Below are 25,880 nucleotides of genomic sequence, written 5' to 3' on the forward strand. Positions count from 1 at the left end.
CGAGAGTGCAAGGAGCATTTGGTCCAGAATTTAATCATCTGTTTTATAGAGCAATAGTGAACGATCAGCCATGTTGAATTCTTTGCAGAGGTCAACAAACACGGCATTTGTAAACGATAGCACACAGCCAACTCTGCAGATTGAATTTGTGGCACAAGCCATAACTCATGTTCAGCCACAATCAGAGCCAAACAGCTATTCACACACTACTTACACACCCTCAGTTGAACAGCATTAATTGTTTCAAAATGGTATCAGTGATCATAAGTGCCAGATGATGATGGTGACAGTATACTTTTTATTTAATAACCTCTCCAGCCTGTGTACAGCCTTCATTCTCAGCAAAGCCAAGTAAGGATTCAAAGCTTTTCTGTAACATGCTGGCAGCTCATCATAATTTTGTGATGGTACTCTTTTGATCAGTAATAAGACCTTCTGAAACAAGTAGTACACAGACAGGGGTACCTTTAGTTCCCCTAAAGCAAGAAAATATACTGTATGTATGTATATACTGTTAAAATGGATCACAGAGGCTGGTATTTCACTGTAGCAGGGTCTGAAACTTTATCTGGATACCAAGGTCATGAACAGTGGTGATGACCAGCGAGTGTTTTCCAATGTCAAACGGCATAAGTTGCATTCATTTACATTTACATTTATTTATTTAGCAGACGCTTTTATCCAAAGCGACTTACAAAAGTGCATACAGCAAGTATAGCAGTATACAGTTCCACAGTGAGACAGTTCTCAGCTGAGAGAAAGGTCTGTTTGAGGACACAGTACTATTAGATTTGTACAATTACAGCCTATAGAGCAACTAATACGATACACTTTCAAACGGTGGACTTCGACAACTTCAAACGGCGCAATGAGCATCAGGGTAAAGGCGGCAACAAGAAAATTTAAAAAGCACAATTTAAAAAGCAGAGCAATTTACGACAGCACTGATGGGGGGGGCAGCAATTGTGTGCTGGGTCAGTCCAGGTAGAGTCTGAAGAGGTGCGTCTTCAGGCCCCGTCTGAAGGAATGGGGTGAAGAAGCTGTCCGTAACGAGACAGGGAGTTCGTTCCACCACTGGGGAGCAATGTAGGTGAAACGCCGATGTCTGGCAGAACGAGCACCTCCTGCCTTGACCATGCAAGAAGCGAGGCGTCCAGTTGCTGCTGAGCGCAGGGGTCGGGCTGGTGTGTAGGGCTGGATGTGTTCTTGGAGGTAGGCAGGGGCTGTCCTGTGATTGCAGAGAAGGCGAGGGTCAGGGTCTTGAATCTGATCCTGGCAGCGACAGGAAGCCAGTGGAGGGATTTCAGCAGGGGAGTAACATGGGAGAATTTGGGGAGGTTGAAGATCAGTCGGGCAGCTGTGTTCTGGATGAGCTGGAGAGGCTGGGTGGTGCATGCTGGGAGGCCTGCGAGGAGAGCGTTGCAGTAGTCCAGTCGAGGGAGAACTGTGGCCTGGATAAGGAGCTGCGTCGCGTATGTTGTCAGAAACGGACGAATCCTCCTGATGTTGTGGAGGAGGAATTGGCAGGCCCGTGACATGCGAGCAATGTACTCCTTGAAGTCCAGGTTACTGTCGAGGATGATGCCCAAGCTCTTTGCTGTCTGAGAGGATGGTATTGTGGTGCCATCAAAGGTGATGGAAAGGTCATGCAGGGGGGAAGGGCCGGCTGGGATGAAGAGCAGTTCCGTTTTACTGAGGTTCAGCTTCAGATGGTGGGATGTCATCCATTTGGAGATGTCAGCCAGGCATGCAGAGATTCTTTCGTTGACCTGGGGGGTAGAGGGAGGGAAAGAGAAAAAGAGTTCGATGTCGTCAGCATAGCAGTGATAGGAGAAGCCATGTGATTTGATAACTGAGCCAAGAGAGTTGATATAAATTGAGAAGAGTACTGAACCCTGTGGAACTCCTGTAGTGAGGGGGGTGGGTGCAGAGGTGGAGCCTTTCCAGTAGATCTGGGAGGATCTACCAGTCAGGTAGGACGTGAACCAGGAGAGGGCGGTTCCAGAGATGCCCATCTCAGACAGCTTTGATAATAGTGTCTGGTGGTTGACTGTGTCGAAAGCAGCAGAGAGGTCGAGGAGAGGACAGTGCGGTTTCTGTTGAGTGTCCAGCTCTGAAACCTGACTGATGGGGGTCCAAGAGGTTGTTCCTGAGAAGAAAAGGGGAGAGTTGGTTAAGTACTGCACATTCCAAGGTTTTAGATAGAAATGAGAGAAGAGATACTGGTCAGTAGTTTGTAACATCGGATGGGTCGGTGGATGGTTTCTTGAGGAGTGGTGTGACCAGAGCTTTCTTGAAGTCTGTGGGGACAGTACCAGAGGTTAGTGAGGAATTGATAAATGAGGAAAGAAATGGGGCGATCTCACCAGATATGGATTGGAGCAGGATAGAGGGGATGGGGTCCAGAGGGCAGGTTGTGGCATGGTGGTCTGTGATGAGTTGGAGCACTTCCAAGTCTTTGAGCGGCATGAAGGAAGACAGCTGGTTGATGCAGTTGCTCGTGGTGGTCAAGAGTGTTGTTGAAGGAGTGAAGGAGTCCCGGATGCTGGTCACCTTTTCCTCGAAGTAAACCCTGAAATCATTGGCAGAGAGGAGAGAGGGGGAGGGAGGAGGAGGGGGGAGAGGAGGGTGGAGAAGGTGGAGAAAAGTTTTCGTGGGTTAGTTATATTGGCATTAATTTTGGATTGGAAGAAAGAGGACTTAGCTGATGTTGTTGCGGTTGTAAATGCTGTTAGCAGAGAGTGATAGGCAGCCAGGTCCACGGAGGATCTGGATTTCCTCCACTTCCTCTCAGCAGCTCGCAGCGCAGTCCTAATTTCCTAAGGTTTCCTAAGGACCTAATTTCATGAGCTACAGTAGGCTGTTAACTCTGGGCATAGGACATTGCACAGCTAAACAACCAACTGTTTGCTACATTTATGAATGTTTGTACATCCCTGTGTTCAGATCATTACGAGTAATATAACTAGCTATGTTTAGTTGTTCCTAGCTGATTTGTCTCACACTATTCACCATGCAGCGTTAGTTAAGATACCACACAGAGACGTAGGGTCCTTGCATGCATATTGTCTTACTAACCCCCGGTACCTTCTTTTAATCCACATAGCATAACCCCGCGGTTATCAATCGTCCAAACATATCCTGTACCAAACAGACGTTATGTTCGCTCACACATGCACATAAGCAACTTAAACTCGCCGCCACACGCATGTTCCTTTGTTCTCATTGAACATGTGTGTTCAGCAAGCACGCGCAACACACGCACGATTCAGAACAAAGGAGCATACACACCCTCTGACACGCTCACACACACTAGCGCAAGACATTCGTTCGAACCTTCACATAAGTGTAAGTACATACACATTCGCTTCAGTCATTGTACATAAATGTATTGATTTGTGTATGATTACTATGATATCCCAATAAATGCATTATTTTTCCAAGGTTGTCTGTTGTAATGTTACACGTGGAATGAATATTGCCAACCTCTGCTGATCGGAATTCTAAATGCCTTCACCTCTTAATGTTGTGATTTGATTAAGATTAACTATTGATGTGGTAATTTCGATTATGATTATTTAATTAATTGAAGTTCCAAATTAATAGTTTAGTATATTTTATGAGACTGATATACAAACGACATTGAGACTGATATTTTATTTTAACCACTATGGTAAACGCCATATTCAGTATGGCGCCTCCATGTGTTTAATTTAATTATCACCAACATAATTGGTACCTCATGTAAGGATATTCCTTACACGCAAGTGGTACCCCCTCTAATCGTAGGCATTGTCCCTACATAATTGGCATTGCCCGTGTGAGGAAGACTAACTCCCCCCTACATAACCTTCCCGGAACTTCATGAGACTCGTATGAGACAATCGGAAATAACAAAGTTAACAATTAAGTAGGTGTGCAGGATCAAAACAAATGTCAGAGTCAGTAAGTTTCTCTGGCCCCATCCCCATGCGGCGCGATGACGAGATCTATAGCAGATTAACGTCACTTAATCATTGGTTGTCTGAGTGGTGCCCCTCTAACAACGTGGGTTTTATAGAGGCCTGGTCTTTTAAAACGAGATGGCATCCACCCCTCGAGGGAGGGTGCAGCTATCATCTCTAGAAACCTGGATCATAGTCTGAATTCCTCTAAACCTTGACTTATCAGGGCCAAGGCCAGGCAGCAGACTTTCTGTCCTACACAGATATCTGCTTTTTCCCTTGAACCACCTCTTAAACTCATTCCCATAGAGACAGTGTCTATTCCCCGACTCTCAGTCCCAAACTTCTTAAATATAACTAGTAGGGGCATCTGTGCTGATAATCTGATAAAAATTAAATTTGACAAACCTGAAAGTAGTATTTGCAGACAGAATGGTCCTTAAGATTGGGTTAATAAATATTAGGGTTGTTACAACCTAAAGCTGTGTTAGTAAACGAATTGATTACTGAACACCAATTTGATATCTTATGCCTGACTGAAACTTGGCTTAAACCTAATGACTTTATTGCTCTTAATGAATCAACTCCTCCCAGTTACAGTAATCACCAGGTCCCTCGACCTACTAGCAGAGGTGGTGGTGTTGCTGCTGTACACAGCTCCAAACTCTGTGCGACTTTTAAACCTGGCTATAATTTTCATTCATTTGAACTGTTAGTAATGAATTAGCTTTGCACATCCTAACAAGAGTGCATTTCAGCTATTTACCCTTGTCATAGTTTACAGGCCACCTGGCCCTTATAGTGTTTTCTTAACATAATTTGCTGACTTTTTATTCAACCTGGTTGTTAATACAGAAAAGACTGTGACAGTAGGTGACTTTAATGTGCATATGGATAATGAACGTGACTCGTTCAGATCAGCATTTTTGTCTATCATTGAACCTATTGGACTCTATCAAGCTGTGGATAAACCCACACATTACTGTAACCATACTCTAGATTTGGTCCTCACATATGGAGCAGACATTAACCAGGTAGAAATTACGCCATACAATCCTGTGTTATCAGACTACTATCTCATCTCTTTCAATTTACCGCTAATGTGCTTCACATACACGGAGCCCAAATTTTCTTCTGGACGCATGTTTTAGTCTTAGCTAATGCCTTTATCGATGAGCTCCCTACATCATACAGCCTGTACAATGAAATCTCCTCTAGCTTATGTTCAAACCCTACTTTAACTGAAATTAATCAACTCGCAGACAGTATCAACTCTATGTAAATCTCTGGATGCCGTTCCTCCTCTTAAAAGGAAGAAAATCACAGACAAAAAGATAGCACCTTGGCACAATGACCATACCCAAGCTCTCAAACAAGCTATGGGAAAACTTGAAAGAAAATGGCGCTCCACCAAATTACAAGTTTTTCCTGGCATGGAAAGAAAGTCTCCTGACCTATAAGCATGCCCTCATAGCTGTCAGATCCAAATATTTCTCTACCCTTATTGAGAAAAATAAGGACAATCCTAGGTATCTGTTTAGCACTATCACCAGATTAACTAAGAGTCCTGCATCAGTTAACCCTAACATGCCAGCAATTTATAGTAGTTAATACAAAAATTTCCATCAACTTCTCCCTCTTGCCTGGCCAGTCCCGTCCCAGACAACCTAGGTATGTCTATTAGGCCTACCTTGTGCTTTGACTCTTTTATACCCATTGAATTTAGTGACTTTTTTTCTTTAATCAATTCATCCAAAAACTCTACCAACCAAGTAGACCCCATACCAACCAGCTTCCTAAAACAGCTACTACCTGCAATTGGCACACCACTATTAAATCTTATCAACGCCTCCCTTACGTGTGGACATTCACCTCAGTCCTTCAAAGTAGCAGTTATCAAGCCTATTCTGAAGAAGCCCAATCTAGATCCCAATGAATGTCAAACTACAGGCCCATTTCGAATCTTCCATTTCTCTCAAAAATCCTGGAAAAAGCAGTATCAAAGCAACTCTGTGCATTTTTACAGTCTAACAACATTTTGGAAGTTTTTCAGTCTGGGTTTAGACTTCATCATAGTACAGAAAACGCTCTTCTGAAAGTGCTCAACAATATTCGACTCTCCTTTGACAATGGCTGTATCTCTCTTCTTTTGCTACTACACTTAAGCGCAGCCTTTGATACCATCGATCATCGTATCCTCCTTGACCGCCTCAAAAGCCTGGTTGGCATAAGAGGACAGGCTCTATCTTGGTTTAGGTCCTATCTATGAGAATGATATCAATTTGTCTCCATTAACAATGAATCTTCCGCTCGTTCCAGAGTAAGATATGGTATACCTCAAAGATCTGTGTTTGGGCCTCTGCTCTTCTAGTTATACATGTTGCCTCTTGGTGATATCATCCGTAAACATGACATTAGCTTCTACTGTTACGTGGATGACACTCAGTTATACATATCTGTCAAACCTGATGTCCCTCTGAATATATCAAATATGGAGGCCTGCTTAACAGATGTAAAGAATTGGATGGCCCAAAATCTTCTCCTTAACTCAGACAAAACCGAAATATTGGTTGTTGACCACAATTTAATCAGGAGCAAATTCACTCATTTTACACTTAGACCTTGATGGTGTCTCCCTTGCCTCAAGTGCAGCTATCAAAGACCTTGGTGTTGTTATTGATCCTGAGCTCTCTTTGAAACCCATGTAACTAACACCTCTAGGACAGCCTACTTTCATTTGAGAAATATAGCCAAAATCAGTTGGTCAGTCCCTTAGCATGACTGAAACGTCAGCTGACTCTATAAAAAAATCTTCTTATACGTGCAGCACAATTAAATGAAAACCGCTGCGTTGCATAATCAATAAATCTGAGAGGCATGTGAGAGGGCCATGTGTGACTCCAAATAAGCCACAAAGCAAGTACAATCATAAACTCCATTGCGCTGTGTGGGAGCGCTTTTCTTCAACACAAAAAGTTGCATCGTGATGATGTAAGCGTGCTCGGGCTCGGAATGTTAAGTGCAATGTGAGTGTAGGCCAGTGGGGGAGTGGAGGAGTGGGGAGGGGGGACAATCGTCCTCAGGCATGGTACAAGGCAACCGGGCCTAGGGTGAGTACGCCCTTACTGTATCCTCTAATCAGCATTTTCTTCAGGTTGGTGCACTGTGGGACTTGTAGGATGAAAAAAAGTCACTACAGGCATGTAACTGTATCAGAGGACAACATTACCTATCCCCAGCACTCCTCTGTGAATGCAGAGGTTGTTGCAGTGAAACGAGCCTAATATGCAATTGACATATCAAAAAAGGGGTTGCTAAGATAGATAAAGGCATGATATAAATGACCCTCCTTTCAGCGTGGCTTTATTTAGTGGAAATGAATCAGCACCCCAGTGAGCTGTTAGGGTAGGTAACCTTGTTACAGCTCCATATACTCGATTATGTAAGACGCTCTGTAGATTCCCTCTTGGAGGGCATTCGTCTCATATAGTTGAGTTTCACTTTGTCTAATCTGGCATGATGCCACTCACAAACGCTGTGGAGCAGGCTCATGCTTTCCTGTAATTTTTGATGAAAAAACCAGGAGAACAAGAATGAGGAGAAATAGGGCAGTTCACTGAGGCAGCAGTGTGGTCAACTGTCCAGGGAACATGCCTCTGTTTAGTTAACAATTAAAGTATGAAGGGTTTTCTTTGAGATCTCACAACAGACAGGAAGAGCATTTTGCAATATAGGGACACCATTATAACCAGCCTTAGTTAACAGGCATTTGCCTCCGACTGCACATGATTTAGAAAAATATTCAACTAATCAAAAAAAAAACCCCACAATCTCTTAGTCCAATCAGTACATAGTAATCATCTACCAGAATTCTGTTTTTTTAATGACAGTTACCTTAAGCATCCTCCCTGATAATGTTTTCAGCTTGTTTGTGAGTCCACCTTTATCTTTCATACAGCGACTGTGACATTAAAATAATAAATGTATCACTAAATGAATTTAACACAGGGGATCTGATTGAGTCTGTTCTAATGGAGGAGCAGGTGGAGGATGTTCCTCTGAAGTGCTACTTTTAAGTTAGAAGTTTTTTCTTTTTTTGCCAGGCCAAGCTTTTGTAATTGCAGTTCCCACGGATCACACATCTTCGGACAGCTTAACGAAAGGAACATTAAAGAGCATTAGGATCTCATTATTATCATATCTCTTTCCATTGAAGATGGAGCCCTCTTTGCAGCTAATTGATAAAGCTGGAGCCACTGTCATCTTATGACTGAGTGCATTTGGATTAATTAATGTCATTAATGTCAGGATTTTCTAAATGGGGAAAGATGAGGCCTCCAGGGGCCTTAAACAGCCTTTAAATATTTTATGTGTTCAATATGGACAAATGGATAGATGGATCTCTTATTGTAAATGGGCTAGAATTTGGGTATGGGATTGCACATGTAGTGATGGCAACAGTAAGAAGCAACCCTAGAAACAGATGTGTCCTTCACTTGCTCATTTTGTCGAATGCCTCATTTCCTTGCTCAGTGATTGAGTGTGTGCGAATGAGTCTGTCAATAACAATGTTTCCCCACTAGGGGCAGAAACACTGTGCTAGACGGAACAGCCAGCTAAGTAGCTACAACCATTTAAACAACTTGTTTTCAGTTTCTGGTATACATACTGATATGTTCTTCCTTCTTCCTCCTCCTCCTCTTCTTCTCCTACAGATCCACCCACCGTGGAGCCAGTGTTCACCGAAATCCGGCAGGGAATCAGTCGCACCTTCTCCATGAGCTGCAGGGTCCTGCGGGCCCACCCGTCTCGGGTCCTAAAGTATGAGTGGCGGCTGGGCTCCCGGTTGCTGCATGCAGGGCAGTTCGACTCGCAGGATGAGACAGAGTACAGCGTGAGGAACTTGAACCGCGAGGGCTACGGGGAGTACACCTGTGACATCATCAATGAGGCTGGGGCGGGCCGCTGCAGCTTCCTCGTCACAGGTAACCTAACCCCCCCGGAGGAGCGATTACTGGTCACAGCTTTGTTATGGCAACTGCTGTATACCTTGTCTTGCATCTACTGCCTCTGTTTCACCAAAGAGATAAATACAGTTAAGATGACATACATTACTGAATTGTTGCTGGATATTCTCGGTGAATCCTTGGTGAATATTGCCTTCCTTTTGATTCATATGTACTTATGCATAACTAGTGGCTGCAGTTGGGTAAATATGTTAATGGCTGAACACAGAGAATCCAGTTTACTTTTGCCTTCTCGTGTATTTATGCAGTGGTCTAGAACACCACCCTGTGCAGCTCAGCTGTATTCATTTTTCTTCAGTTTTCTCAAGCACTTATTCTATATCAGGCTAAATTCATTTAATTTTCCATGGAGGTAATTGTTAAAATCCAGGAAGGGGAATAAAATACAGCCTGGCATTTTTATTAAATCGTGTTCTGTATAAAATCCTTGTTAGTACCTATAGACCGAGGCATTTATAAACACTATAAGCCGCTTATGAGTTAACAAAAGGAACTCTACTTATTGTGTTTCTCATGAATTATTTAAGAAAAAATATAAATGAGAGTTTTCAAGAGAATGGGAACTTAGACGGTGGTGAAGAGATGGCATGATTGAAGGATAATTGCTTTTCTGGATTAGCCTGTTATTTTCGGATCACAGAGCCTCCACATGTAACAAACACGTGGCTGTCACTGTAAAATGAACACAGTATTGACAGCTTTTGAAAACTGAAATCAAACGTCACCGGCCTCCTCATCTCCAAATTTTTTTCTTATTTTTACGCAATGAGGTGATTTGGGACTGTCAGTGCATGCCCCAGATTGGCAGAAATAACACTGTCTCTCTTGCCCCAGTCCCCGCCCCCTCCCCCTGCCCCCCTGCGCAGCCATTAGTTAAGATTGATGGGCAATTTGTCGCTTTGATTTTATGCCACTTCTTAAGTAGCCCAACCTCTCTCCCAGTGCACCCTTTTTCTCCTGAAAAGGGAAATGTTTTTGCTGCTGCTTAATATTCATACATTGGACTCCCAGATGGCGGATGAAACATACTGAAGTGACAGAGCTGGAGGGAGGAGAGCTACCTACTGGTGATAGTATATAGGTTACTCACTGAGATTATGTGCCCTCCATCCAGGTCATTTACTTTGCATTGATAATGTCCTGCTCTGCATAGCAGGCCTCTGATAGGATTATATCACTTTCAGTCGTGCCCTCCATACTGGCCAGATTTCAGCCATCTGGACACAGTGGCTGCCAAAGGTGTGGATGGCTTATTGCCTTAGGGATAAGAGGCACCACAGCAAAAAAGCACACTTGAATCAAAGTCAAATATTCAGAGTGGATAAGGCTGAGTGCCCTCCACCCCCTCAATACCGTATTCATAGTTTTTTTTTTTTTCATTTTTGTACATTGTGACAAAGATTGTTTTTTATTCTTCAAATCACAATGTTGCCATCTCCGGTGGAACACAGAGACAAAGTCCATACCTGTGCTGAGTTAGCATTTCAAAAAGTTGCTTTGGGGAGAACAGTTCCCCTGTGTGATTTATGACAGCATTGATTTATATGAGTGGCTCAAGAAAGGAAAAAAAAAACAACAAAACAAAGAACAACAGCATTTCTGCCTCCACAAGCTATAGGAGGAGACTTGGTGCATCAGTGTTTGTGAGCACTCATGGATGGGGTCACCCTGCGATCCTGACACAAACGGGTGGATGGGTGGGGGGGGGGGGGGCAGGGGGACGGGTGGGGGTGCTCCCGGTGATCAAACAGAGCGAGATGCTTATGTGTGCTGGGTGCCAGGTTGGCAGGAGATCTGTGGTGTCGGATTTGCAGTGGTCGCTATGATAATGAATGTCCGTCGGGATGGTTGATGCACAGCTCTGAGGAGTCTCACATGAAATATTCATGGTATTCTGGTTTACTCTGCTGCTACAGCAGCCCCCCTCCCCCCAGAATGACACCGCAGCACATACCTAATGAGAGATAACCAAGTGGCTGGGGCTTTTCAGATCAGATAAATTAGGATAAGGTACATTTTAACCTCCCCAAAGGGAAATTAGCTGGGGACACACAATCAAGTGCTGCTGTACACAAAACATAACATTGAGAATGAATGTCTGAGAAAATAAATGAATGAATGAATAAACAAATAGTTATCTCATTCTCCATCCTCGTCTCATGACTTTGCTTCACTCAGGTCGCACTCAGATGCAGTCCAGTCGACATGCCCTCATTCATGTCTTTTCTGTGATGGGAGTTTCTCCTTTTCTTAAACCTTCTTAAACCTTAAATTTGCCTAGCTAATGTTTGCTGGGGCAATGCTGGGTGAAGCACCCTTTTTAATAGGCTCCAATGGCAGCGCCTTGTATCCCATGGTTCACAGACCTCCGGTCTGGGAGTCCAATTGCTTTAATGAATGGTTGCAATGCTGCAGAGTTCTTCAGCTATTTTTTTTTACTTTGACCACCTGTAGTTTGACCTTAACTGCCTCCCTTATACTGCGCAGAAATCACCAGCTTTTAAAGGAAGCACATACAAATAGATACTCAAAAAGGGTTCTTCCTGATGAATGATCTGTAGTAATTAATTTTAGCAATCACTATTATTCAATGAAAATTTACACTTGCAACCTGATGAAACCGAGTCTCGGCCTCAGTAGTTGTTCCCCTGCATTCTTTGTTCACTCCTGGCACTCCACAGTGTACAGTAAGATATTTTTTCTCTCCTAGATAAATTAAACAGTCATAATATCCAGATAATAATAATCCTACTAATCCATTTTTGTTATCTGCGTGCCTTATACACGGTTATTAGGTGGGATGCAAAGCAAGACAGTGCTTTGGATAATTGAAAAATGCTGTGCACATCAATGGGTGCAGATCACCTTTATGAAAAGCAAAGGAGGGGGGAAATGCAAGAAAATGGGATCCAAAGCAGATTAGATTAAACAGAGGTGTTACAAACATTATTTGATTAGGCTTTAATTAGACATAGCAGAGGCTGTGTTCTGTCAGAATCTTGTATATCCCATTAAAATCTATTAACTTCTGTTATTCGCACAGTGGGGTCTGGTAGCACTGCATGAAATTCAAGGAAAAGGATAAAAAATACAATAAAAACTTGGACAAATGGCTATTGGTTAAGTGTTGACTAATATGGTGACTACCCTTGACTAAGCTGTTTTTCAGGTATATGGGAATTGTTTCTTTCACATGGGGGCTGAGAGAGGACCCGCACTGCAAGCTCTGTGGTCAGAAGGGGACACTGGCATACATACTGTCCGGGTGTAAAACATCTCCAACTCAAGGACGGTATAGGTGGCGCAATGATAAGGTGCTTTTATCTCTTGCTGACACACTAGAGCGAGAGAGATGCAAGAAGAAGCCAGCCAGCACGGACTTGAAGAAGGCCATCACCTTCATCAGGGAGTCAGGCCTTTCTCAACCAAAAGGCTAAAGCCCAATCTGGCTGCAGTTCCCAAAGGTGGTGCACACAACCCTCCGTCAGGATATTTTATTGTGGTCAACTGAAGACATGAAAATAATTCTGGTGGAGCTGACGGTGCCGTGGGAGGAGAGTTGCGAAGAGGCCCATGAGAGAACGGCCTTGAAGTACCAGCCCTTAGTTCAGGACTGCAAGGACAAGGGATGGCAGGCATGGTTGTTCCCCTTGGAGATCGACTGCAGAGGTTTCCCAGCCAGATCAACATGGCAGTTGTTGTCAGCTCTGGGCCTGGACGAAAGGAGCAAGAAACAAGCAGCTCATAGGATGGGGGAAGAGGCAGAACGAGCCTCTTGCTGGATATGGAGAAGGCGAGAGGAGGGAAGCTGGAAGCCAGGAGCAGATGGGCAGTGATTTGGCCACCACTGCTGACCCACCAACTGGAGAGTGTCGTGGTTAAGGGTCAAAACACTCAGTGAAGGTTGGGTATGACCTGATGACATCTGCTCCTGGCTGAAGGCTACGGTTACCTCATAAGGTAACGGGAGAATGAACCCCAACAGGTGTATGTCACGAGTAATCTCTTGTTTTACCAGTGGCTTGCAGGAAAGACTGGGTGGCAACGGAGAAAGGTCGGTGACGCTGGGGAGACAGCTGACCTCCAGGAAAGACTGGCACGGGCACACAAGGTTAGCACCCTTGTGGGCAGCACTCGCATGAGGGCACCATCCAAGCTATGAATGAACATGAAGAGCAATACCCCCAGAGTCTCCTGAGAGGGGGGAGGATGAGAGACTCAACGGGACGGACTCAACGGGACAGACACACCGGTAACGGCCAGGACAGAAATTGTGACTATGACAAACCTAAAGCAAACAATACTGGGTGGAGAGGAATTCATGGCAATGTGTCATTGTGGGAAAGTCTGCAAAAACATCAGAGGGCTCAAGATACACAAGAGCAGGTCTATTTGTGGAACAACAGTGACCCAAATGCAGCACATGGGCTCAGTATCCGGTGAGACGAAGGAGAACTCCAGGCAGGAAGCACTCCACAGAGCTGAAGATCTCTCCACACTTGAGCCGCCTCAGTGCCAGAGAACAGACCAAGTGAGTTCCCCTTCAGTTACCCCAATCCATTTGTCAAGGAAAGAGAGGATCAAATGGTCTAGATCATCAGACAACATCGCATGGATGCAGTTCGATGACAACCTTGACAGCATCCTGGAAGCTGCCTTAGCAGGCCTAGTACATAGAAGTTCAACTCACTCACAGCCATAATGTACAACCTAGCTAAGGAATGATTTGGCCCAATGGAGCGGAGAGGCTAGCCCCAGCCACCGCTGCAACCAAACAGGACGGAAAGGGAAATTTGTCGCTTGAGAAGCAAAATAAAGATGCTCAACAAGCTGTTAAAAACCAGCTCACTGGCTGAAAAAGTAGGTATCAAGGACCTAACACCGGAGGGCAGAATATCTTCGACAGCAAAGAAGGAAGAAAGAGAAAAGGTAAGCACAGCTTGTCAAAGACCCATATAGCTTCAACAGGACTCTTCTCAGCCAACAAAAGTCTGGTACACTATCCAGCCCAAAGCCAGAGGTAGAGGAGTTCCTGTGGGATGCACACAGCGACCCCTGTAGGGGTCAAGGACTAGGAGCTAATCGGAATGTTCGCAAACCTAGAAAACCAGCAACTGAGCTGAATGTGAAGGAGCCTACATGGCAGGAAATTCAAGACATCATCCGGAAAGCCAAAGCATCAGCTGCCCCAGGCTCAAGCGGTATACCTTATAAGGTATATAAGAAATGCCCAAAACTCCTCCTTCTCTCAAACTATATATGGCCCTGCCCATCTGGTAAGGAGAGGATTGGGCTCTGCATTACCCCTCACCCTTGTCAGGCCATAAAACAACCCCATTCCATTTGTAGATGGAATTAATGGCACTGCTCTTGATTTTAGACAAATACAAACATCCTGGCACAGCCATACATGTAACCCCACCTCAAACATGACCACTGATGGGGTCACCCAGAGTATACTTTAGATTCTCACCTCTCTGTCACACAGCATCTATACTAGCTCCAGAGGTCATAGCAATTAGAGGCATGAGTTTTCTACTAGTGAATGAATTGTGTGCCCACATGGACTGTAGTGTTTGAAGTAGCTCTATATAAGTGTGGCAAGAGCAATATCTGAGGTCCCCTTAGTCCCCTTATTTCCCTCAGGTCCCCTTATTGTCCCCTGTTCCCTTAGTTCCATCCCTGATGGCTTGACACCTCAGCTAGCTCTGCTAGGGGACCCCTCCTTGCTCTGGGAGAGGGGGGGTAGTTCTTCCCCCCAAAACAGATGCCCATAATTTTTCTTAACTCAGCAAGCTCTGGAAGAGAAAGACTCCTCAACCACCAATGCATCCTGAACTCACCGCTGATGCATCCTGAACTCATCTTCAGCTGTGGATTGGGCAAGCTCTTTCCAGCACGCTCCATTATGAATCCACAACAGGCTCTGGAAGTAAGTCCCTCAACAATAAACGATGCACCCTTTGAAACCGAAATGCCCCAAAGCGAAATTAAAGGCTGTCAGAAAAGACAGTTATCTCACTGAATGCGAAGACGACCATGTCTCTTCGTCATTCCCGTGTTGACAACATTTATGCCTGGCAAGGACATCAAAAGATCTAACTGCAGGTAATATGTAGTGCTCCCCTTGCGCAAGAGTGTGACCCAACACGAAGTTAAAGGCTGTCAGCAAAGACAGCTATTACGGATGTAAAAGCGATTGGATCTCTTCAACATCCCTCACATCGACAATGTATGCCTGACAAGGAAGCCAGAAGAAGCAGACCTCCAATGATGTCGTTGTTTCCCCAACGACAGTTGGGCAACGGATCTCCCCTGCATATCTTTTTCTCCCTGTCTTCATTGGCAAATCTGAACTTTTTTCCGAAATCTCTTATAAGACGAGTGGATTCCATGGCCATTTTAGCTGCTAAACACGAATCCACCAAGTTCTTGGACCTAAAATATATTCTTGAACTGGTGGACTTTTTCAAAAATGGCGGCAAAAAGTTGACTTTTTTCTGGAAATGTCTTTACAAATTTACCACTGTTCCTTGTAGTACATCTTTTTATAGGTTTTTCAGGTTGCTGAATTCAAAAATAAATGAATTAGAACAATTCAAGCATGTCTATTGCATGAAATGTGTAAAAAGTAGGCAATTTCACCATTATTCCAGTGTGAACATGATACAGAAAAGCAGGATTTGCAACAAAATTATCACATTGTCAGTGCATTCATAAATAGACTGTCGATATCTCTTGTGATATTGTCTTCTGGCTTCAAAGCATTTCTTATGGAAATTCAAAGTTCCTTCATACTGAATTTCTCCATCTTGAACTTTCCCTCTGCTGTTTTGACACATCTCATCTGTCAAATGTCTGGGGCAATCGTTAGCCTTAAATAGGAAATTTCAGCTAAAATCTGCTTCTCTCTCACTTCAGACAAATCATCCAAATTGTTTGGTGTCATGGGACCACCATGGCTTTTACAACTCTCCAGAACAGTTAATGTTTTGTTAGCTTTCTTCTTCTTCAGATCTTCCTTCTTGTGTAGTGCCAGTTTCTTTACAGAATGTACTGTGGCAAGAAAGTCCGCATCTAGCTTCTTTACTTGCTAGCTAATAGTTTTGCAGAAATTTTGATTTTTATAATTTAATTGTTCAATATTTTTACCTGACCATTTACCGACACCCTTGATCTTTCTGATTTGTTCATATTTGACTACAGGGACCCCTGAAACATCAAATGACACATTACAAGCAATGGGTGTTGGACTTCTGACAAGTCTTCTGTGTAGACATGGTTATGCTGAAATAATGAAAAAAACAACAAATGTCATTGTTTTCATCTTGATGGCAATATGAATGCTCCAGTTGCTTTGATTCCTTCATTTTTGAATTCAACCGTGAAAACCTATAAAAAGATATATTGGAAGTCATGTTGGTAAATTTCTAAGGAAATTTCTGAAAAAAACTTGAATTTTTGGCCGCCATTTTGAAAAAATCCACTGACCAGTTCAAAAAATCATTTTAGGGCAAAAATCTTGATGGATTCGTGTTCAGCAACTAAAATGGCCATAAAAAACACTTGTCTTGAAAAAAAGTTAAGATTTGCCCACCCCTACTAATAGACTTAAAAGATCTCATTTTATCAATTTTTATATTCGTTATTCATAATGTTATCCTGTCCAAATGACCAGTGCTTCTGTGGGAATAGGCATGTCCCTTACGTAATTAGTGGCCAGTGTGAAATCTAACATCCCCTGCACTATTCTGTAAATTCTTTATTCTGTTTATTATTTAAGTTGCGAGTTGCAGTATAGTCCTGCAGAAGAAGAGTCTAATTCTTTTCTTTTTTGAGGTATTTCAAATGCTGTGAAATAGAACACATCTGACTAAAAATGAACATGGTGATTCAAACCCACACTCAGCAAAGAGGAAAAATAAAAGCTGGGTGTGGGTTTGAAGAGGTTGCTTTTGAACCTCATGTTGCTGCATGGTGCTTTTTATTAAGGTAATCTGCATAAGCAAGTTGCTATAATGATACAGTGCCATTGTTCCATTTCACCATTGGAGATTTGTCCATGAATATGTATATTACACTCCAGGAAAGACTTGCAGTTTGTTCCTCAATATGTTGTGTCAGTATGTTTCCTTTCTTTTAAATATTGAAGAAATTTGTAAATCACACCTCTTGAATGTGCATCTGTTTTTATTACAAATCCTCATTCACTGGATTTAATTTCACTATTGGCTTACTCCAGATAGTGCATCCATCAAGCCAGAGTCAGTGGTGAATAGGAAGGATTTTAATAAAAGCCATCATCTTTTCATGTAATTCACTGTGACTTGTTGTTACAGAGTCTAATGTAAAGAGATTTCTTATCAATTTTGATCTCAAATTAATAATGCATGAAAGCAGCGATCAAATATTCATGGCACACTTCACATGAATGCTCTGTATTTTCTTCCATGGAAATGAATCTTCAGAGACTTCATATATATAAGGGGCTGCTGACCCCAGGCATGTGGAAAACAGTAGCTGCTTCAGGAATAGCACAGTGCATTAACAGCTACAGTAGCTTTGGTATACTGAATAATCGACAGAACCTCACAGATACTTGGTCCAAAAATGCATGTTGGGTAAATTTTGTGGTATGATCTCATGATCATTGTATGATATATTTGTTTTCTTCTACAGCTATTTTTACAGCTCTGTTTTAACCCCTGTTAAGAACCCCTGTGCTTGCTTGTGTTTGCCAAGTGAACAAAGCTGAATGGAGCACTCTTACATTCCCAAACATCAGCACCCCATTGTAAAGAATCACAGCAAGAATGGATGGTGCTGTACTGTGACAAAAGCCAACTTACTGAAGTGTTTTAGCCTTTGAAATCATTGTTCAACAAAGAAAGAACACACATTCTTTAAAGTAATTATTTCATTCTTTTTCTGGTATTTCATAATTTTACATCAATCATTGTGCAGACGATAGGGGTTGTAGAACTAAAATAAAAATATTTTACTTATTAATTGAGGAAGTCAGTGTTATTTTTATCAAATTTTTCACAGATTTTTTTTTTTTTTACACAAATTTTACAGTTGTGGTATGTCCATTTTCAGAGTCACAAAGTCACAGACTGTGGATGAGAAATTAGCTATTTAGTTCTCTGTCTATATGTAACCCCCAGTACTTCCCACCTGACAACTCTACTCTGCTCCCAGCCCGCTGCTCTTTTAAAGGAATGACCCACTCTTATAACATGAATGAATTTGTGTTACATTCATTACATTTTGTCACTTACCAAAAAATGAGTACAAAGTGCATCTAATAAAGTGACATAAAAGACAGTACCTAAGGGAAACTGATCATGTTCAAACAAGCATCAGCTCCCTACACTGTACTGATGTAACTAGTGAAGCCCCTCTTGAATAAGTGCAGTTCAACATATTATACAGTAAAACTAAACAAATAAGGGGAGATGGGTTATACCTTGGTAGAGGAGCCAAAAAGCAGTCTGAAGAAGCGGTTCTTGAGTGTGCGATGGAAGATGGCCAGCCATTTTCATTCATTACAGCTCAAAATAGAATGTTTGCTTGTTGCCTGAAATGCAGGCATGCCTTCCAGTACCTGTTCTTCAGATGAATGTCTGACAGGAATGTGATGTGTTTTGGGGGTATTTAAAGAATCGTCTCCCCGTGCTGGAATGCATTCAAGTTGTTGCCATGTGAAAAGAATGACAGAAGTGGGTAATTAAGATTTTTCCCTGCTCAAAAAAGAACAGGGTCTAATTCCAGAATAAATTTGCTGTCATCCAGGCAAGCATCCCAACCGGATCAAAGTTTACCCTTTTGGGCTCAGCCAAGGAAATTCTGTTGGATCACTGGAAGCTCTTGTGGTCTCATTTTATCTTAATAAACCTTGGATAAAATAAACACCTCTTCCAGTGACAATTTTATGGTTGTACTCTGCAGAGATCAGCAAATTCCCATTCCCAATTTCATTGGAAGACCTCTGACATCTTGATTTATCTAAGTTGACTTCCCTGCAGTACACCCCCACGAAAAAACAGGCATTTCCTCCAGTCACATCAAATGTACTGTAACAAATTTAGGAAGTGATTGGCTAGACTTCAAGCTCACATATATTGCTGCGTGTGCAGTCTCCCACATCCTTGTGTATTAATATGCGGGGTTTTTTATGCGGCTGTGTGCATTTTTGACTCCTCGTTGAGTTTGTTTTTTCGTTTGATGTCACACAGACGGGTCTTGCTTCCACATCCTCCTCACAGCCTGTCAACTTTCAAACCTTCCAGAGGAGAACCTCCTTTGCTGCTGTTTCTGAGCTTGCATGTTCTTTGAACTGTTGGTGTTGGGTGCCTTTATGGTGCAGTCTCTTTGTTAATTAATCACATCTCCAAAGCTTGCAGCTTCCCAGCATCAGTGAGGAGATGCTAAAGAAGCCACCCCAACGTGCCTGTGCCTTTGACTTCCAAAAAAAACTAGACAGCCTTGTCAGACTACATAACAGCTTCCATATTACTACACTACTGTGTAGGAAGGGTGTCCATTTTAAGTCCCAGAAGGAGTACTCAGAAGAGGAAAAAAATATATATGTATAGCTTTGATATCTGCAGTCTGTGCTATCATTACATCATCCAGAATGTATTCCTAAATCTTTATATTTAATAGTTTCAGTGACATTTCTTATAGTAGAAATAAATGAATAAATATGCAGTTTAAAAGCAGAATTCTTTGCATCATTTTGAGCTGTGAAAGGGTAGATACCACCAAATAGAACATCATCAGGAAAATGGTCTAGCCTCTCCCTTTGAAAGAATATCATCAGTTTCACAGATCTGGCTCACAATTTGATGTTGTTTTTATGCACAGTGGGCAGGCCCCTTCTCCCGGACCCTTAAGTATGGAAGTGAGCCTGAATACACTTAAATCTATGTCAACTGCTGCACTGACCTTTAATACCACAGATGAACTTGTTGTTTTAAAAAGCAGACATTTGCCTTGTTTGAGGATAAGTATTTGTCTTTGAAATTCCATCATTTGCATACAGTAGTAAATCAAATCAAATTCTATTTTGTAGGTTTGATTTTGTAATGCATACAATGTATATTTGCTCTTCCTCAGCAGTGTACACACTGATTATATCATCCACAGTTAGCACACACAAGGAAGAACAGGCACATGGAACACATTTATTTCAATGCAAGGAATTGTTTTTGCAGTTACTTCATAGTTCAGGACAAAGGGGTTGTAGTATGGTGCAAAACTATGAAGAACTCTGTCACCTGTTGCTAAGAAACTGATGAAAGCAGTTTAAGTATATTACTGCATTGAAAGTAAGATCTGTGAGTGGGTAATATGTAAAAACACAGAAGATTCAAAGAAAATACAAAGACTGTTAAGATACTGCTTGTACTTCACAGAGAGAAGAGCCATGTTTAACTGCAGTCTGATGGTTCCTTCTTACAGGAAAGGCCTACCCTCCAGAGTTCTACTATGATACCTACAGCCCATTGTGGCAGAACCGGCTCCGGGTGTATGCCTACAAGCTGCAGTGGACCCAGATGAACCCCAATGCTGTGGATCGCATTATGGCATATCGCCTTGGGATACGGCAGGTAAGGGAGAGGAGTGTCTGTCTGCCCTTATCCCTCCCCCTGCCTATACAGTGTTTATATGGATATGTCTACGTATATGTATATGTATATGTATATACATACACACAGACAGATGCACAGACAGACACACAGATGCACAGTATAGTGTGAACTATATAACTGATGCTGAATACATATATTTCACATTTGTACTTTGCACAACAGTTAACCTGTTGTTCAAAGTACATTTTTGCATGTGGAGGAAGAAATGAGAGGCTTGCACAGTGTGGTTCATGTCAATCCAAATATATTCATTTAGTCCAGTTAGATATCATGCCGTGCAGGACAGGTAAGTGAATCTTTCCAAGATGAATCCTTGAATATTACCAGAGAGCATACCATTTAGAGGGTACTGGCTTCTCACTCTTAATTACTTAAGTCTGCACTCACATTACTGGTGTAAAAACACAGGATCGCTTAAGCTCTGTTTTCTTGTGAGTGTACCATATTCTGTTCTGTAAAATGTTACCACTGTAAAACCATGCCAGTGATCAGCATTAGTTTGTAGACTCCTGCAGTTTGTTGTAGGTTTTTTGGATTCTGACATCACCACATTCAAACCAATGGATCAGATCAGAATCTTGACATGTACTGCAGTTTGAGAAATCTGCTTCCAAACATTGAGTGTTCTCAATAATGTCTTGAGCTCTGTCAGTGCAACTGTGTTGGATGAAATATCCATCTCCACATTTACAGATCTTGGATGGAACCTGATGTATTTTGAATGGCTCAGGAGGTAGTTTTACTGGTAGAGAGCAACCATTTTGGGCAAACCTCGAACTTTGTTAGCATTATAAGCCTTCTGTAGCTTACATTGTCCAGCACAAATGTAGTCTTGATTTTAAAGTCAATTTAAAACCAATCAATGAATTGTTTTTCTCCAGTAATCTTGTTATTAGCCATTAATTTTATGAGTCATGTGCTAGTGCTGATTGTTTCAGGTTTTCTGAGATTGGAGTCCATACAGGGACCCCTGGAGGATAACTATTGAAGTGCAGGTTAAAAGCCCTGCAGGACATTTAATAAATGAAAGACTCTGGGCCTTATTCTTGTTCTGGAGAGTAAATAAGCAAACAGCCTCAGATTTTTTAGGATAAATATAAAGTTTAGCTGCTTCCCTTCACCAGTATTAAAAGTGTATTATTTAGTAGTAGATGTAATTGAATTTGTCTGCTGTGAAAAGGAAAAGTATTCTTTGTTCCAGACAGATACATCTGAATAGAGTCACTGTGTTGTCATTGCCAGCTTGTTATGTGGAGTTTGCTTGTTGTTTTCCCTGTGCACTCAATGAAGATTTATGCCCCTCATGAAAGAACTTTGTTCTGGCATGCTGTAGGAACAGCACCACAAGTGTGGCTTGTCTATTAGGAATGCATTGACGGATACCCGAATGCTGCCTCAGATGTTTGGACAGCATAGGTCACACATTGTTTGTTTTTGATGCCATCCTTGATGTTTTTTTACACTGCTGCTCTGTTTAGAGCAATATTATTTTAATATGTCTTGATTATCATGCTGATTGGTACACGGATTTCTCTGCAAACACAAGAGACAAATACCATTTTGAAGTCAACATCAAGGAAGAAAAAGTCAAATCTCACATTAGGGGGATTAATTTAATATCACTGCATAAGTTGTTCTACTTTCTGAAATGCTGTCACAATATTGCAAGCAGTATACCTCTTTCCTAAGAAATTAATTAAACAAAACCCTACCTATACACATTTTCAGTTTGAGGTCAAATATGATAGATATCTTTATGGGAAAAACACCCATTCCTTATGAGGGTAGAAGAGGCCAGGGGCAAGTTACACAGCAGATTTCGTTCTACTCATAACTAACTTTCCTTCAGTTCATTTTAGCCAGCTCCATAGATTAGGATTTGTTGAAGCATTTCAGAGTATGTGACTCACTCTAATGTACAATGTACTTACACACTCTGTAACCTATGGACTTGAACCAATGGCCTTCTGGTTCAATTGTCTTATGGCTTCATTCAGATTCAAAATGGTGGTCTTGCAGTGAAGTTGAGTGCAAAGCAGCGGGAGAGCCTTCATGCCTGTGAACCATGTCTGTTTCATATCCATGGCAGTGCTTTTGGCCAGTTCCCTGGGAGACAGGGACCCAAGGTTGAGACACCTGCAACTGTTACACATAATAGACATAAAACAGATTTCTAATAGCGTGACGTGCAACTCAGTGAGTGATCCCGAGTGTGAAAAGCAAACCAAGAGCAGAACAGAAGCCCAGCCCAGCGATGTCTTGCGAATCTCGACCACACTGCCATCATTGTCATCGTCTCCTTTATGATAATGCCGCTGTTCGACAAGCATGCTCTACTGTTTTCGCCCCCACTCTTTCTGATTAAAACCCACTTTGTCTTCCCTGACCTTTTCACAGCTTCCCCTCCGCATTCTCTCACCTTGACAAGTGTGAGTTTTTTTTTTCTTTTTTTTAAAGCCTCTCTTCTCCTCCGGCATTCTCTCTCCCGGACTAACCGTGCTCTGATGACATTCAGAGTACTCACGCTGCATTGCATCCTGGACTGAACTTGGCAAATTATCTAAGCTGGCATTCTTTGTGACCTTGCCCTCCCCCTTTCCTTCAGCGCGTTGATTAACCAGTGCCTCTTGAAAGCCACGCCAGGTTACTTCTTGGCGCCAGTTTTCTGCCAGCCAGCATCCCTCCCCTGTCTCCTGTGTTGCTGCACAGCAGACATTGCTTCAAAAATTGTTCTATTAGTCTCTTCTCCGTCAACCCTGCAGGGTTGTTTCAGCCTCCCGGAGGGGTATTGCAAGATCCCTGGCTTGTGCAGGATCCTTGTTGACTCCAGAGTTGAGGTAAAAGGGAAAAAACTAAACAAAACAAAACAAATTGGTACGCAATGAAAAGGCCTTGGACGCAAGCTGTGCTACACCACAGTACGAGCCTGACACAAGGGCCATTACAGCTCTCATCTTGTTTTTATTTTTTTGTATTATTTCAAGGACACTCTTCCTACCTGAGCCTCTGCATAAATCATGGGCAGAGCATGTGCTTTGCGCTTTTTTAATGCTCACTCGAGGTGAAATGTGGGGCTGGCTCCTAGCCATAGCCATCCGCCACTGTATTCATTGCTGGTAATAATCAGCAGAAACCAATGGAGAGCTCTGTAATGAAGAGTTTCTCTGCTCTCACGTCTGTTATTTGCCTTGAGGATTTTAAGCATAGATAAGGGTTTAGCCTTTTTTTAGAGAGCATGTTTCAATTAGCATTTTCTCTTGAAGGACATTAGGACAAGTGCATTGTACTCAACCCATTCCATTAATTATTGATTATTGATTGATTTTGCATACACAATATTAAAAAATGCTCATTATCAGAAAAGTTTTGCTTTCCGTTTCCTCATATATATATACACTACATGGACAAAAGTATTCGGACGCCTGACCAATAAACCAACAGGGACTGTAATGACATTGTATTCAAATACATATACTTTAATATGGAGTTGGTCTCCCTTTTGCAGCTTCCACTCTTCTTGGAAGGCTTTCCACAAGATTTTGGAGTGTTTCTGTGGGAATTTGTGCCCATTCATTCTGTAGAGCATTTATGAGGTCAGGCACTGATGTTGGATGAGAAGGCCTGGCTCGCAATCTCCATTCAAGTTCATCCCAAAGGTGCTCGATGGGGTTGAGGTCAGGGCTCTGTGCGGGCCAGTCAAGTTCTTCCACACCGAATTCATTAAACCATGTCTTTATAGTCCCTGCTTTGTGCACTGGGGCACAGTCATGTTGGAATAGAAAAGGGCCTTCCCCAAACTGTTGCCACAAAGTTGGAAGCATAGTATTGTCCAAAAAAAAAAAAAAAAAAAAATATATATATATATATATATATATGTGTATATATGAAAGCATCTTCTGTGATACTGCAGAGGGGCAACATCTTGTAATGTAATTGTAGGGAACTACAGGAAAGCACTGTGCTCTCAAAAGTGCTTGTGCTCTTAAAAATCCCCACGCATGCCTGTTGTACCAAACCGCGCTTCTTGTCAGCAGTATGAGTGGAGAGGAGTATGTCCTCTTCCCCGTTTCTTGTGTCCCCTTGTCTTTCTGAACCAGTGCCTGCACTTCCCAGGGGATCCAACTTTTTCAGAAGATGGTGAGGAAGTGTATGGTATGTCGGCTCTCCAGGGTCCAGAGTGAATGATGCCTCTTGGGCTGAGGACAGAGAGGCACAGGTTTACTGACCTTGCAGAGATTTTCAGTGACCTTTTATGTTGAATATGCAGCAGACGCTGAGACAGAGCGTGGGCCCTTTTTGGTCCTGAGGGCAAGAAGACCAGTGATGAATCATCCATACAAGCATTTAACCCACTTTATGGCACAAATTATATCCTAAGTGAAGCCAGAGGAACTGGTTCCCTGTTCCTGGAGTGGTAATCATTCCTGGAGAGCTGGTAGAGCAGACTGTTTGTAAACTGGACAGCACCATGGCTCAGAGGAGATACTTCTGCAGGCTGCTGAGAAAATCTTTCATTAGAGCTAATTTGAACCTGGAAAACATGGGTGACTGACTCCTTTTCCAAATGAGGGTGTCAATGAAACAACTGAGCAATCTGAGCTGGAGTTAAGCGGAACACCCCCCTGCTCACCTTGACTGGAACTGCCCACCCTAGCCATAGACGCTGATGGGCAGAGAGCGGGGTGTGCTTTTTTTTGTCCCCTGGCTGGTCGTCCTCAGCGAAGCACGGAATGCTCCATTTACGCCAGGGCATTATCCACTGTTCATTTATATTACATTATTTGCGATAGTTAGTTTACTTTTTTCTTATGTTTCCACAATTAGAATCTCATTATTTACAGGACACTGATTTTCCACTGATGCCACTAGGGGACATTCCAGTGTGGCATGATGGTTGCCTTGATTTGTAACCCAAAAGTTTCAGGTTAAATTCCAAGTGGTATTAGTGCTGTTGTACCCTCAACTCTATCAATGGATAACATATTATGCCATATGATTTGCTTTGGATAAAGATGTCAGCTGTCGTACTTTATTAAGTACTGGGCAGAGTCCTCACCCCTTCATAATGACATCGTGTGACTTGATTTATTTCTCCTCAGGTTTGTCATTGCTGGTAGCCACCCAGTGGTGCTCAAAGTCAACACTAAGCACACAAGGACACTAGGCCTTCTTCCCCAAATGTGTCAGAAAGTAACAGCTAATCACACATCACGATTTGGCATACCGTCAATCATCACTGCGGAAAACCCAGA

The 25,880-nt window shown here is 42.5% G+C and overlaps 1 protein-coding gene across 2 annotated transcripts in view; it reads left to right on the plus strand.

Annotated features, from left to right (window-relative positions):
• Nucleotides 1–25,880, plus strand: part of mdga2a (MAM domain containing glycosylphosphatidylinositol anchor 2a) — a 230,199-nt gene that overhangs the window by 153,009 nt on the left and 51,310 nt on the right. For both annotated transcript variants that reach the window (XM_036542144.1, XM_036542145.1), the window contains exons 9-10: nt 8,660–8,929; nt 20,438–20,586. In XM_036542144.1, the coding sequence (XP_036398037.1) occupies nt 8,660–8,929; nt 20,438–20,586 (419 nt within the window). The remainder of the gene's footprint in view (nt 1–8,659; nt 8,930–20,437; nt 20,587–25,880) is intronic.

Source organism: Megalops cyprinoides, chromosome 12, assembly GCF_013368585.1.
Source record: "Megalops cyprinoides isolate fMegCyp1 chromosome 12, fMegCyp1.pri, whole genome shotgun sequence".
NCBI lineage: Eukaryota > Metazoa > Chordata > Actinopteri > Elopiformes > Megalopidae > Megalops > Megalops cyprinoides.